The sequence below is a fragment of the Anolis sagrei genome, chromosome 3 (assembly GCF_037176765.1).
Source record: "Anolis sagrei isolate rAnoSag1 chromosome 3, rAnoSag1.mat, whole genome shotgun sequence".
NCBI lineage: Eukaryota > Metazoa > Chordata > Lepidosauria > Squamata > Dactyloidae > Anolis > Anolis sagrei.
Genome location: NC_090023.1, coordinates 246,931,917 through 246,945,791, shown reverse-complemented (window position 1 = coordinate 246,945,791; position 13,875 = coordinate 246,931,917). Strand labels below are relative to the sequence as shown.

The 13,875-nt window shown below is 39.2% G+C and overlaps 1 protein-coding gene across 3 annotated transcripts in view; it reads left to right on the top strand.

Moving 5' to 3' along the window:
* Nucleotides 1-13,875, top strand: part of PPM1L (protein phosphatase, Mg2+/Mn2+ dependent 1L) — a 252,769-nt gene that overhangs the window by 167,462 nt on the left and 71,432 nt on the right. For all 3 annotated transcript variants that reach the window (XM_060767596.2, XM_060767597.2, XM_060767599.2), the window contains exon 3: nucleotides 4,626-4,800. In XM_060767596.2, coding sequence (XP_060623579.1) covers nucleotides 4,626-4,800 — 175 coding nt within the window. The remainder of the gene's footprint in view (nucleotides 1-4,625; nucleotides 4,801-13,875) is intronic.

The window sequence follows — 13,875 nt, the reverse complement described above, 5'->3', positions numbered from 1 at the left end:
CTGAACCCCGTGTAAACATCTGTTTAAACTCCAGTGCATGTTGTTGTTTCATCCTGTCACAACCACTTCCATGTATTAATGCCCTTTGGTTGACACAGGTTATTAAGTAAAATGGTTGTCTGTTGACTCAATTTCTAAGCCCTGGCAATCCATGCATAATTCAATTGTTATTTTTTACAGTTAGAATTAGTGATAGCTTGAATTGAAAGTCTGCAAGGAGATGTCTGTTTCTTTTTAGTGGAAGGTATTAGCTTGGCCCAAGACAAGACAGATAATTAAAGTGGCCTCGTTTGGAATCTCTCTGCTGTCAGATGTCCACTTTTGCTCACATTAAAGCTGCCGTGTTGATTCCACTTACATGATAACATATGCTAGTCTTGGCGCTCCATACCTTTGTATTCTGGGATGCCACGTTTAATCGGTTCTAGCAAGTGTTTTGGTATTCACACAGTTGATCATGTTTTGACAATCCACTTGTGTTATAAGGTGGTAGAAGACCTGTGACACAAATTATAGGCACAAAGATTAGAAGAAAACTCTTTTATTATATATTAGCCATCCCCTGCCACGCGTTGCTGTGGCCCAGTCTGGTGATATGGAAAATAAAGTAATTAGAGAGTGCTGGTTTCTAATATATGTAATGTCTTTATGTTTGTGGGTAAACAGTATTTCTTGATGTTTCTTTGACAGTGTTGACGTAGAGATTGTCTGGTTTGCCTACTCTGGAACATGCAACATATCATTGTCCATCTTTAGGAGTCCCTTTCAAATCTATAATACTTTATCTGTATGCGAATCATATATATCTATCTATATCTATGGCTGGATGGTTTTGATTATGTTTTCTTGCCCCGGTGAAGGGAGTTGGACTGGATGGCCATAAGTATTTTCTATTGCTCATGGGGGTTCTGTATGGGAAGTTTGCCCCAGTTCTGTCATTCATGGGGCTCATTCAGAATGGTCTTTGATTGTAGGTGAACTACAAAACCCAAATGTCAAGGTCTATTTCCCCCAAACTCCATCTGTGTTCATATTTGGGCATATGGAATATTTGTGCCAAGTTAGGTCCAGATCCATCATTGTTTGAGTCCACAGTGCTCTCTGGATATAGGTGAACTACAACTCCCAAACTCAAGGTCAATGCCCACCAAACCCTTCTAGTGTTTTCTGTTGGTCATGGGAGTCCTGTGTGCCACGTTTGGTTCAATGCCATAATTGGTGGAATTCAGAATGCTCTTTGATTGTAGGTGAACTATAAATCCCAGCAACTACAACTCCAAAATGACAAAATCATTTTTTTTTAGTGAAGGACATACATTGGGTTGTTAGGTGTATGCTGTCCAAATTTGCTGTCAATTGGCTCACTGGTTTTTGAGTTCTGTTAATCCCACAAACGAACATTACATTTTTATTTATATAGATATAAACAGTAAAGGATCATTAATTTAATGAGCAAGAGGAATTTGAATGTTGGATAGTTAGAAACTCAGCTAAAGAAAAGTTTACATATATTCCTATGAGTATGACATGCACAAGATCATGAACTGAGAGATAAATCGACATAATATGTAAAGGCTTTCTGGATAGGCTCTCCTTTTCTGGTATGAATCTAGCCCTGATTTTCCTTCAGTTCTTGGTGAAAAAAACGGAAATGTACACACATCTGGGGAGGTGAACACACAGGATTTTGGCAGTAGAAATAATCTGATATAAAAGCAGAATGGAATGAGAATGCCAAAGGGAAACTGCAAAACTCGGCTAGAAATGGGACTGGCAGAATTAGCATTCCTAGCATGAACAACAGGGAAGTTGCTGCTAACTAAGAGAAATAAGGTTGAGCACTGTGAAAGCCAACCACTGCATGGCTATCAGCCTCCTCCCAGTAGACTCAAATCAAGGAAAAGTTTCATGAGAACCACCACTCCTCTTAATGTTCCCCCAACAACAACAAGAGTATCCATCTTGGCAGCTAAACCAGGAAATCCCAACTGGATGCCCCCCCCCCCCCCCACGAGGGACTTCCTCCAGGGGTGAACCAAGAATGGGCCACTTGGAAGTCCCTAAACAGAATCAGAAGTGGAGTGAGCAGATCAAAAGACAACTTGGCAAAATGGCACTACCTAAAAGAATCCTCCACTTGTGTGACTGTAGATCTGAACAAACAACTCTGCATCTGTATTCTTGCCCACAATGCCCTGCCTCATGCAAAGAGGAAGAATTGCTTAAAGCTACACACAATGCTACAGACAATGTTGTCCATTTTTGGTATGGATTTGTTTATCCATTTGTGCTCCCTCTATTTTATCGGTTCTATACTTGTTCTATCTGTGCAATGCTTTTGACATGAAATAAAAATAAAAAACTGTGCAAATGAGGTATTCCTGTTTAGGCACAAGAGAATGAAGTAAGGATTTTAAAAAGAACTGAATTGTCAGCATAAAATATATTTAATTGTTATTTAAGACTTCAGTGGGAAAATCCTTTGGATGGGAAATACAACAAACTTTGTACTTTGTTTTGAGCCATATCAATTTAAATAACGTCTACAATAATGTTGAATTCTGATGTCTAAGTTAACAGTTTTATATTAAACCATTACCGGGGGTCTTGATCTCCTGTGCTATAAATAATTTATCTTCTATGTTCATCATTGAGTAAAACTTATTGATAATGGTTGTGAACTCATTTTCTTTCAAATGTCAACTTTTTATTATGGTTTGAAAATTGAGTCTATGTAAATCTGGGTTTTGCACAGTTTCTAAAACAAACTGCTTGACCTGGACTTGCCCATTAAGTGTGAGCAGCACTAAGTTCCAGATTGTGCTCAACATTTTGGATATGTTCAATGAAATCTAAACATCAGTATAGCTTTCCACATAACTTTAGCACAATCAAAACTACAGTATAAACTTACATAGCACCCTATGAGATTATGGCAAATTTTAAATACTTGCAAATCCTTGTGTGAAAATAGCAGATATTACTCAACATGACTGTCCTGTCAAATCCATTGTCATGTTCTAAGGTTGCATCTAAGCTGTAGAATTAATGTAGTTTGACACTATTTCAGAGCTATGGGATCATGGGAGTTGTAGGTTTACAGGGCTTTAGCTTTTTGTGCCAAAGAGTGCTTAGTTCCTCACCAAACTACAAATTTCACGATTCCATTGCATAAAGCCATGGCAGTTGTATCAAACAGCATTAATTCTACAATGAAGATGCACCCAAACTTCACCCCCCCCCCTTAACCTTTTACAGAAAAACTGTCATTTAAAAAAATGACAGAAATAAGAATCTCATAAATACTTCTGACTGATCTCTGCCATTTTGTACTGAGCATTACCAGGCCAGGATTTAGCCCGACAGGTTAACCGCCAGCTGCAGTAAACATTGACAGAAGCCCGAGTCAGGATGAGCTCCTGGTCTTTAGCCCAGCTTCTGCCTATCTAGCAATTCGAAAGCAAATGTGAGTAGATAAAGATGGAGCATTTTAAAGCGGGGAGGTATTTAAGGCACCCATAAGGAAATGCCAGAAAAATGCTGGCGATTTGATCAAGGAGAAAGTTTACAAACAAAGCTCTTCAGGAAGGACAGCGCACACACCGTGGCCGGAACCAAGCACAGCCTCCATGATGCCGAAGACGGGAAAGCCTATATATACCTCTATCTATGTACAGTTGTCTGTCTTGTCAGGCTATAATTGAATGTTTGGCGTATATGTGTTCTGTGATCCGCTCTGAGTTGACTTCGGGGTGAGAAGGGTGGAATATAAATACTGTAAATAAATTATCCCACCATACATTAACATTAGATGGTATACTTTCTAAATGGAGAAAAATTGCATGTCGTCTTGTCTGAAAAACATTGAGACTTAAGAGGTTGGTGTAGATTACTTCTCATTGGGGTGATAAAAGCTACCATATGCAGTCAAATTTCATAATAGTACCAGATGATACCTCCCAAAAGTACCATTTATATTAATTTCTGACTTCTCAAAGGTTTTTGTCATTTTTATGGTTTTTCTCTAAGCATATTTGCAGAACCACATTATGGCATGTTAAGTGATTCCAACCTGCTTTGCGTTTCTTATGCCCTCTATTTTTGATCAGTTTCACAAATGATTAACTTTTTAAAGGCTCAAGAAGTAGGAGAAAAGGGACCGATCTTCTTTTAATAAGGTTCAGTTTCCAGTTATAAAGATCCAGATACCATATGTCAACCATGAGTTAGAGCCAGAAAAATAACAATAAAAAATATTGGCTCAAGTATTTAAACTTGTAAAAACGGAGAGTTTCTTTTCATTTTAGTCACCATGGAATCTAAAGACTGAAAAAATGTGGACTATAAATCATCTTACAATCAGAAAAATGTGAAAAAAGAATGTCAGACTTTTTCTCAACAGTCTGAGTTTATCATGTTGATCAATCTCTGGTAAACAATGAGCCTAGCAGACATTGTATCACACTTGCAGTTGAATTTTCCTTTTGTCTGCAATTTAATGCATTCATGTTCATGTTGTTTGTCAGATGTTAGTCATAAAAAGGAAGCAAAAAAGTACACAGTCAAGTTTAGGGACATCATACTCAATAAAAATTATTTTTTTCCTTTCTTTTCCTGTTCTACAGTCTGCAGCAGAATATGTGAAGTCCCGTTTACCAGAGGTCCTGAAACAACATCTTCAAGACTATGAAAAAGATAAGGAAAATAGTGTCTTATCGTACCAAACTATCCTGGAACAACAGATCCTGTCAATTGACCGAGAAATGCTAGAAAAGTTGACTGTGTCCTACGACGAGGCCGGTACGTTAACGATTTGGGCGAAAGTATCATTGCCGTCTTTCATATTCCTTTTTTTAAAGTTCCTTATGGCAGATATTGCTGCCAAGTCTCTTAAAAATTGTAACTACCCAAATATATATGATTCGTTGCACTACTCATCTTCCCATAAAACTAGCCCTTCTTTCAAGATTTCTGCATAAAATAACTTTAAACATATTTATTTTTCTTTCTGTAACTCCAGAAAAATGATCAGGCAAGAATATCCTTTGTTCTGTTTCATAGAATCATAGTCGTAGCATCATAGAATCATAAAGTTGGAAGAGACCTCGCGGGTCATCCAGTCCAACCCCCTGCCAAGAAGCAGGAAAATCAAATTCAAAGCACCCCTGACAGATGTCCACCCAGCCTCTGTTTAAAAACCTCCAAAGAAGGAGCCTCCACCACACTCTGGGGCAGAGAGTTCCACTGCTGAACAGCTCTCACAGTCAGGACATTCTTTCTAATGTTCAGATGGAATCTCCTTTCCTGTAGTTTGAAGCTATTGTTCCACGTCCTAGTCTCCAGGGAAGCAAAAAACAAGCTTGCTCCCTCCTCCCTATGTTTTCCCCTGACATTTATATATGGCTATCATGTCTCCCCTCAGCCTCCTCTTCTGCAGGCTAAACATGCCCAGCTATTTAAGCTGTTCCTTATAGGGTTTGTTTGCCAGACCCTGATCATTTGAGTCGCCATTCTCTGGACACATTCCAGCTTGTCAACACCTCCCTTCAATTGCAGTGCCCAGAATTGGACACTGTGTGATTCCAGGTGTGATCTGACCAAGGCAGAATAGAGAGCTAGCATGACTTCCTAGATCTAGACACTAGACTTCTACTTATACAGGCCAAAATCCCATTGACTTTTTTTAGCTGTCACATGACATGACATGTTTAACTTGTTGTCCATGAGGACTCCAAGATGTTTTTTACACCTGCTGCTATCGAGCCAGGCACTTCCCAGTCTGTATCTTTGTATTTCACCTTTTCTGCCTAAATAGGGTATCTAGTATTTGTCCCTGTTGAACTTCATTTTGTTAGTTTTGGCCAATCTCTCTAATCTGTTAAGGTTTCGGGTTTTGGTGGGAAAGGGAATAAAAACTAGAGAGCATCTAATGAAATACACACATACACACACATACACAAAACACATCTCAAGTTCCTGGAAAGATGGTAATTTATTAACTTTAAAAGCCTTCTTCAATGGATCATTTCATGTCCAATCTGCAGAAATCTCTGAGCCAGAAACTCCAAAACCATCACTGGAAAAATGAAAAAAATATTTCCTGAGTGGACAACTTTGGCAGGTCCATGAGCCAGTTTATTGCTCCTGGAACCTTTAAGGAGTGAAACAGACATCCAAAATTACAGACTGCCAAAAAATGAAGGGAAAAACCCAAACGGAAACTGAAGGTAGCTAAAGTCCACTTTGTCAAGGAGACTTGTTTAAATAACCTATTTAAGACATAAATTGCCACTCCTAAAGTCTCCCAGGAGAGACAGCAAATTCATATTTGCCAGAAAAAAAGACAGTCTGGTAGTTTGTCAAGAGGTACACTTACCTACTTACTTGTCCTGTCTGGATTCGTAGGTAGGATACTAACTGCACTTTCTTTTATCCTTAAAAATATTATCAAACTGTTCGTATCCTAAATGGGGTAAAAATGGCACACACAAAGATGGCCACTCATCACAGAAATCTTTAAGTTCTGCGCCGCAATGATGCTTCACTTATATCAGTGGTTCCCAACCTTTTTTTTGACCAGAGGCCACTTTGACCAGGGACCACTTGACCAGGGACCACCTTGACCAGGGACCACTTTGACCAGGAACCACTTGAACAGAGACCACTTTGACCAGGGACTACTTGACCAGGGACCACTTGACCAGAGATCACTTTGACTAGGGGACCACTTTGACCAGGGAAAACTTTGACCAGGGACCACTTGACTAGCAACCACTTTGACCAGGGACCACTTGACCAGAGTCTACTTTGACTAGGGACCACTTTGACCAGGAACCAATTTGACCAAGGACCCCTTTGACCAGGAACCACTTTGACCAGGGACCACTTTTACCAGGGACTACTTGACCTGGAACCACTTGACCAGGGACCACTTTAACCAGGAATCCCTCTCCAACATTAGTACCCAAAGGGTTACGAATCAGGTTTTGGTCAGCTTTAGATTTGGTTTGGTTATTTGGGATGTTGATTCAGAAAATGTAATTGGCTAGACCACAACAGCTCTAGTTTCTGATACAGAACATATGCCATCCAGTAGTTGCTATCTGCTCACCCACAAAAAACCATATTTAATTATCTAGGGCCACAGCCCTTATTTTAGGTCTCACAGCCCACCAGTGAACCACGGCCCAGAGGTTGGGAACCACTGACTTACATGGACAAACCCTCTTCTCTTCCCTTCTTCAACAATATTGTACTTGGGGGAAAACCCCTCTTTGGTACCTAAAGCTCTGTGCTATGTAACATAAATAGGGATCGTTGTGCACTTTGTCATAGTTGAAGATAAAAGGTCAAATCAGTGATTTTATGAATCCTTTAGATATATCTGTACTTTATACAATTTCCCCGTGCCATAAAGTAAAGAGAGAGATTTTAATATGGGTTCATCGATTCATCCTTTCAATACTAGACAAAGATACGAAAAACATGAGGGAAAATTATGCATGCATGTAAAATAAAGCAGGAACAATTGTATTGGAATGTGCATGTGTGAACAACGGGGAAAAAGGAAATCTCCATGCACATGCAGCCAACCACAGCCAAAAATGAGGCGATCAGGTTGGCATGAAGTGCTGCATAAGCAGGTCTAGCTTTAAAAGTTTTGCGTAATTAAAAAAAATAGCCTTAGAACGTCACGTAGTCTGAACAGAAGTCCTGCATTTATATCCATAATGAGGGGGAAAGACTGCTTTTGCATCCCAATCAATTCTCTTGTTCATTACAAGAGAAGTAATAGTGCTACCTGTTCTGAAGCAAAGCGTGATTATGACTGCTGTGCAAAATGTATGTGTGTGTTTTTAAAGTAATAATAATTGCAGCAGATGTTCACAATTGCAAATCCTGTTGCCGTTTAACTACATCACAGTTCTGCGGATTCCTCCTGTTATGTTAGACTTCAGTGCTTTGTCAAACTCTTTTCATTTTAATGAGAAGGTCAAATGGTTTCCAGACTGACACGTTGTGTGAGTAGGTAGACTACGGAGACTGGAGAGGGGAGGGCCGGGAGAGAGGAAAGAAACATGGCAGTTTTGAAGCGGAAGAAATTACAGCCATTTCAGGTGAAAATATAACTGTCAACATATACATCAGCAGGATGGCAGCTGCAGATATCTTCTGCCTGCCTCTCAAGTACTTAACATCTATAATCACAAGCAGCTGGAGTTCTCTTAAGTGGCAGTCAGAAATCTAACATGGAATTAAGCCTCTGAGGTATCTGACGTGATGAAACTTCCATAGCAGACAGCCCAGGTTTGAAAACGACCAAAGTTGTGCAAATGTGAAAATTTAGAACTAGAGCTCCTGATTCTGAGCTGTGCTCATAGCTTTAATTTGAACTTAAAATGAGCTTTCCAGGAAGCTGGGTATGTTTAGGATTCAGCACCATGGAAAGGTCCCTTCCAAGACTAAACCCAAGACTGATGAATTTGTTCTTGACGTTAGTTTCAATTTTGAATGAATTGTCCAAGATGCTGGATGCATTTATTTACTTATTTATTTATTTACTACATTTATATACCGCACCTCTCAGCCCGAGGGTGACTCGGAGCGGTTTACAATTGGCGATATTTCAATGCCACACAATTATAACAATTAAAACCATAATAAAATACTGTTAAAAACATTAACATACAATACACAATGTAAAATCCATACAGAACCATAAAACATTATCGTAAGTCATCATTCCGTTGTGTCATTCGGTAATTCCATGAATTCGTAAAACTATGCTGCATTTGGGAAGGCCTGCTCAAAAAGCCAGGTTTTCACCTTTCTTTAGGATTCAGCACTGTGGAAAGATCCTTTCCATAACTAAACCTCAGAGTAAATTCCATTCCACTGACACAGGTTTTTCATTTAAGAAACATTTATGGACCTCATTATAAAATGTCTGTTGTGAGGTCTGTTGTTTGATGAGACCATTCTGAATCAGGCCACTGCTTGATGGTAGTTTGAACTCAACAGTTTTTAAAGTGATTGCAATCCATCATCTCCCTGTTCACTGATGTAGTGGCAAACCACGTTTCCTTGCATCAAAAAGGAGGTAACTAACTGCCTATCATTGTGAGATAAAGCAAAGGAGGGATTGGAAGTAAACTGTAAACCTGTAGTATGTTCCCGAGTTTCCATCTCTTCTAATTATAGATCTGGAACATTAAACCTCGATCAATCCAAAATGTATCATCAATAAGTGTTTCAAAATAATTTTAAAGTATTGAGAAGATATTAAGTGATAATTATTTTTAGGAATCTTGACCAATAGAAAGGAATTAAGCTCATGTCTTTCATTAAAAGTAATGCCTGGCACCTGGACGGAAGGGGGAATTTAATAAAGTCCATTCTGCATTCAAATGAGCAAGAGGGTTTAGGGGCTATACAGACTACATTACTCACACACACAAACACGCATACACCAGGTCTTTGATACTATTTTTCAGAAACAGTGACTTGATTTGGAAACAGTACTTAGTTTTGGCTGTATCATTGATTTATTTAAGTACATTGTGAGATTGGCTTTGAGCTATTATATCTTTCCAAAGAATCCTGAGCTTGCAATTTCCTAAAGGGAGCTAAAATTGAATAGAGCCTTCTCCAGATGCTTTTGAGGACAATGTGGACAGAGTGTGTCCAAGACCAGTTTAACCCTATGCAATTATAGCTTTAAAGGACCTAGATAAACTAGAAAATGGAATGAAATTCAATAGAGATAAATGCAAATGTGTAAATTTAGGCCACAAAAACCAAATGCACACCTATGACCAGGATCTTGGGATTGTTGTTGATCATAAATTGAACATTAGTAGCTGTAGCAAGGAAGTCAAATTCTATTTTAACCTGCATTAACAGAAGAATAGTTTTCAACTCAAGGAAAGCAGTAAAGGTAAATGTAAAGGTTTCCCCTGACATTAAGTCTAGTCATGTCTGACTCTGCAGGATGGTGTTCATCTCAGTTTCTAAGCTGAGAAGCCAGTGTTGTCCATAGACATCTCCAAGGTCATGTCGCTGGCATGACTGCATGGAGCGCCGTTACCTTCACACAAAGGTGGTACCTATAGACTCAACTGGAGTAATGTATTCAGTTCTAGATGCCTCGTTTTCTGGAGGATATAGACAAGTAGGAACACATTCTGAGAAGGGCAACAAGAATGAGAAGAAGTATGGAGAACAAAACATGAGGAAAGATTGAAGGAATTGGGCATTTTCTGCTTGGTAAAGAGAAGACTGAGGGTTGATATGATTGTACTCCTCAAATACCTCAAGAACTGCCACAAAGAGGAGGAGCAGATTTGTTTTCTGCTGTCCCTGAAGTTAGTACCGAGTTTAATGATTGTAAATTACAGAAGAACAGATTGAACATCTTGAGAGTAAGAGCAGTTCAGCAACAAAACCAATTATTTAGAGCAGTGGTTCCCAACCTTTTTTTGACCAGGGACCACTTGACCAGGGACCACTCTCCAACATTAGTACCAAAAGGATTAGGAATCGATTTTTGGTCAACTTTAGATTCGGTTTGGTTATTTGGGGTGCTGATTCAGAAAATTGCATTGGATAGATCACATCAGCTTTATTTTCTGATACAGAACATATGCCATCCAGTAGTAGCCATCTGCTCACCCACAGAAAACCATAGTAAATAAGCCTTAGCACTATAAGAGGGTTTCGCCAGACCTGTCACTCTCATTGCAACGGTGTAGTAACTGTAAGGTCATAGACCATATTTTAGTTCTCGTGGAGCACTGGTGGTTCACGGACCACAGGCTAGGAACCACTGGTTTAGAAAGATGCTGGGATCTCTTTCTTTGTACATCTTCAGACAGATACCTTCATTGGCAGATCTTACATTCAACGGGGGTTGAAATCGTGGCCCATGAGGCCCCTTCCAGCTTTATGATTTTAGGAATACTCTTAACTGCTATGGTTCCGTTTTATGGAATCTTGTGGTTTATGAGGTGCCCAGTATTCTGTGACAGGAAATTCTAATGCCTCCCTTAACTACAAACCTCAGGCTATCTTAGGAAGCAGCCCTGAATGTTAATGGTCTATGAAATTGCAATAATTATGAAGTGCAAGGGAGCCTCCGGTTTATCCAAACGTCCCATGAGTGAGCACAAATCCTTTGGTTCCTCACATAAATTGAATCTTCAGGGATTGTTTGAAATTTGCAGAACATTAGCTCTTGTATCCATTAGACCGCTGTCCCTTTTATAAAATTGCCTTCCAACCATACCATGCCTTCAGTGGATTCGATATTCCTAACAACTCTCCTTATAAATGTTTCCCATTAGTAAGGCACTACATCAAAGCAACCAAACAAAATGAGCTCAGCTAAAAATAGCCATATGTGTTGACATGATTTCCAGTGAAGCTTTAACTAAGGAAGCTTTCCAAAAAGGAAGCTAGGCCAAATATAACAGATGGATTCAAATTCTCACGTAATGTTTAAATTTGCGTTATTTAAGAAGTAGCATCTTTGATAAGGCATGTTTGGGGATAATTGGGTTTAGTGATGCCAGGAAGTAGGGTAGCAATCAAGTGAAGAAAGGCCGCTTCCTGTGTATTTTGAGTATATACGTATAAACATATAGACAACACAACAACATGGAAGAGTGCGATTTCCAGTATATTACTTCAGATGTACATGAAATGGAATTTGCATGACCTGTTCTGTTTGGATTCTTTGTTCATTTTCCGTGTATGTATCCACTCATGGATCTCTTTTCATGCTGTCCTTTTGCACAACAGCTTGTATAACAGGAAATGTAAACATTGGCAATCCTGCTTTTTTCATTCTAGGGGGGAAAATATTTTTTCCAAAACCCATTGTCATAAGAAATTGCCTTGTAAGGCTTAGGAGGAGTTGTGTTTAGTCTCAGGTGTCTTCATACCCTTCCACTTACTCTCCAATATCCATTGCGTTATGTTTGTGCTTAGAAAATAAGGGCATATGGAAATGCTATAACCTATTATTACCTCGTTGTTCGAAGAAAGGATTATACTTGAAACACCTAAGGTATCTTACAATCCATATTTTTAAGAGGAACTGCAATCATAACTTCTGTATATGTTTCCCGGGCAACACCGCTCTCCCCAAAAATCACATCAAATCTCAGATAAAGAATTGCTCCCAACTCCTCTGTCATTGGAAGAGATATCAGCATTCCTCCAATCCTTCTGGACTCTTAAATTCTCCTTTATTTCTTTGCTTGCTGTCTTATGTGTTTTAACTTCAGGGTAATTGTCCATTTCCCTACATGTCCTTTAGCTCCCTCTTCCTCTCTCCTTCTGGAGTTCCTCATCCTTCGCTTAAAATAATTTGCATGCTCAATTCATCCCTCTATTCAATACAGACTTTGTGAATTTACATTTTGTGGGTGTAAGCAATTTTATATCTTTGTAATATGTGTGTATTTCATTCCTCTGATCGTTGTCTCCTGTCTGACTGTTAACTATAAAGCACCAGCAATTCTAAAACACACCCCATTGTGTTGTTGAAGGCTTTCATGGCCAGAATCACTGGGTTGTTGTAGGTTTTTCGGGCTGTATGGCCATGTTCTAGAAGCATTGTCTCCTGATGTTTTGCCTGCATCTGTAGCAAGCATCCTCAGAGGTTTTGAGGTTTGTTAGAAACTAGGAAAATTGGGTTTATGTATCTGTGGAAAGTTCAGGGTTCAGGGAGAAAAAACTCTTGTCTTCTCCCACCCTGGACCTTCCACAAATATATAAACCCAATTTTCCTAGTTTCTAACAAACCCCACAACCTCTGAGGACGCTTGCCACAGATACAGGTGAAACATCAGGAGAGAATGTTTCTAAAACATGGCCATACAGTCCAAAAACCCTACAACAACCCACATAGCCCATTTTTCGATGTTTATATGGGGGGAAAGTGTGTCTGAGAATCAAGGAAATCCAGTACCTTTTCTTTTTGTTTTGCCCATTCTGATCTTGGTTATCCTGAAGAGCAAAAAAAGAAAAGAAAAGTAGCAATAGGCTACAAAGTTTGTAAACAATTTATAAGAGAATTTTGGATTGCACGTTGGAGCTAAGTCATCAAACTCCAGGCCTGATGCATTCGGCTATTTTTGGTCAATGGTCTTGTATGAGGGAAAGGCAATTTTGATGTCCTGGTTAAAATTTATACTCTGAAGATTGATGGTATTTTCTCCCTATAACTCCAGCTACTAAACCAGACTCAGGTTCAAATTTAGAATGACTGCATTGTCCTGGGTGTAGCATTTGAGATTGATGGCAATGTGACTGCATCCTCTCCCTTGGGTATATATGAAACCATTGGAAGATTGTAGCTAAAATAACAGAAGTGGAAAAACAAGTAAGATTAAATGTCAGCCTTGTAGGTCAGTAAATTCATCTCTCCCTCCCTCTCTCTCCTTGGATGGTCAGTAGAAATGAGGCTACTGAGATAAAATAAGTTCTTTTCCCCACCAACAAATGATAGAACAATATATCTTGTTTTCTTTGTTGATATGATTATGTTGAGGACCAGCTCATTGAGATGTCACCTGTGTAACAGTGATCTCAGTAAATACCCAAGAAGAAAAAATGGGAACAGGAAGGAAGTTGGTTGTTGTTTTGTACCTTCAAATAATTTCTGACCACTGATGAGAATTGACCCTGTCACAGGGGTTTATTGGCAAGATTTGTTCAGAGTGGAATTGCTTTTGCTTTTCTCTGAGGCTGAGAGAATGATCATCTAGTGAGCCTCCATGGCTAAGCAGGGATTTGGACCCTGGTATCTAAAGTCATAGACAGACTACTAAATAATGGCTCTTTAAAAAAGCCTAGTAATCCACTTTTAGT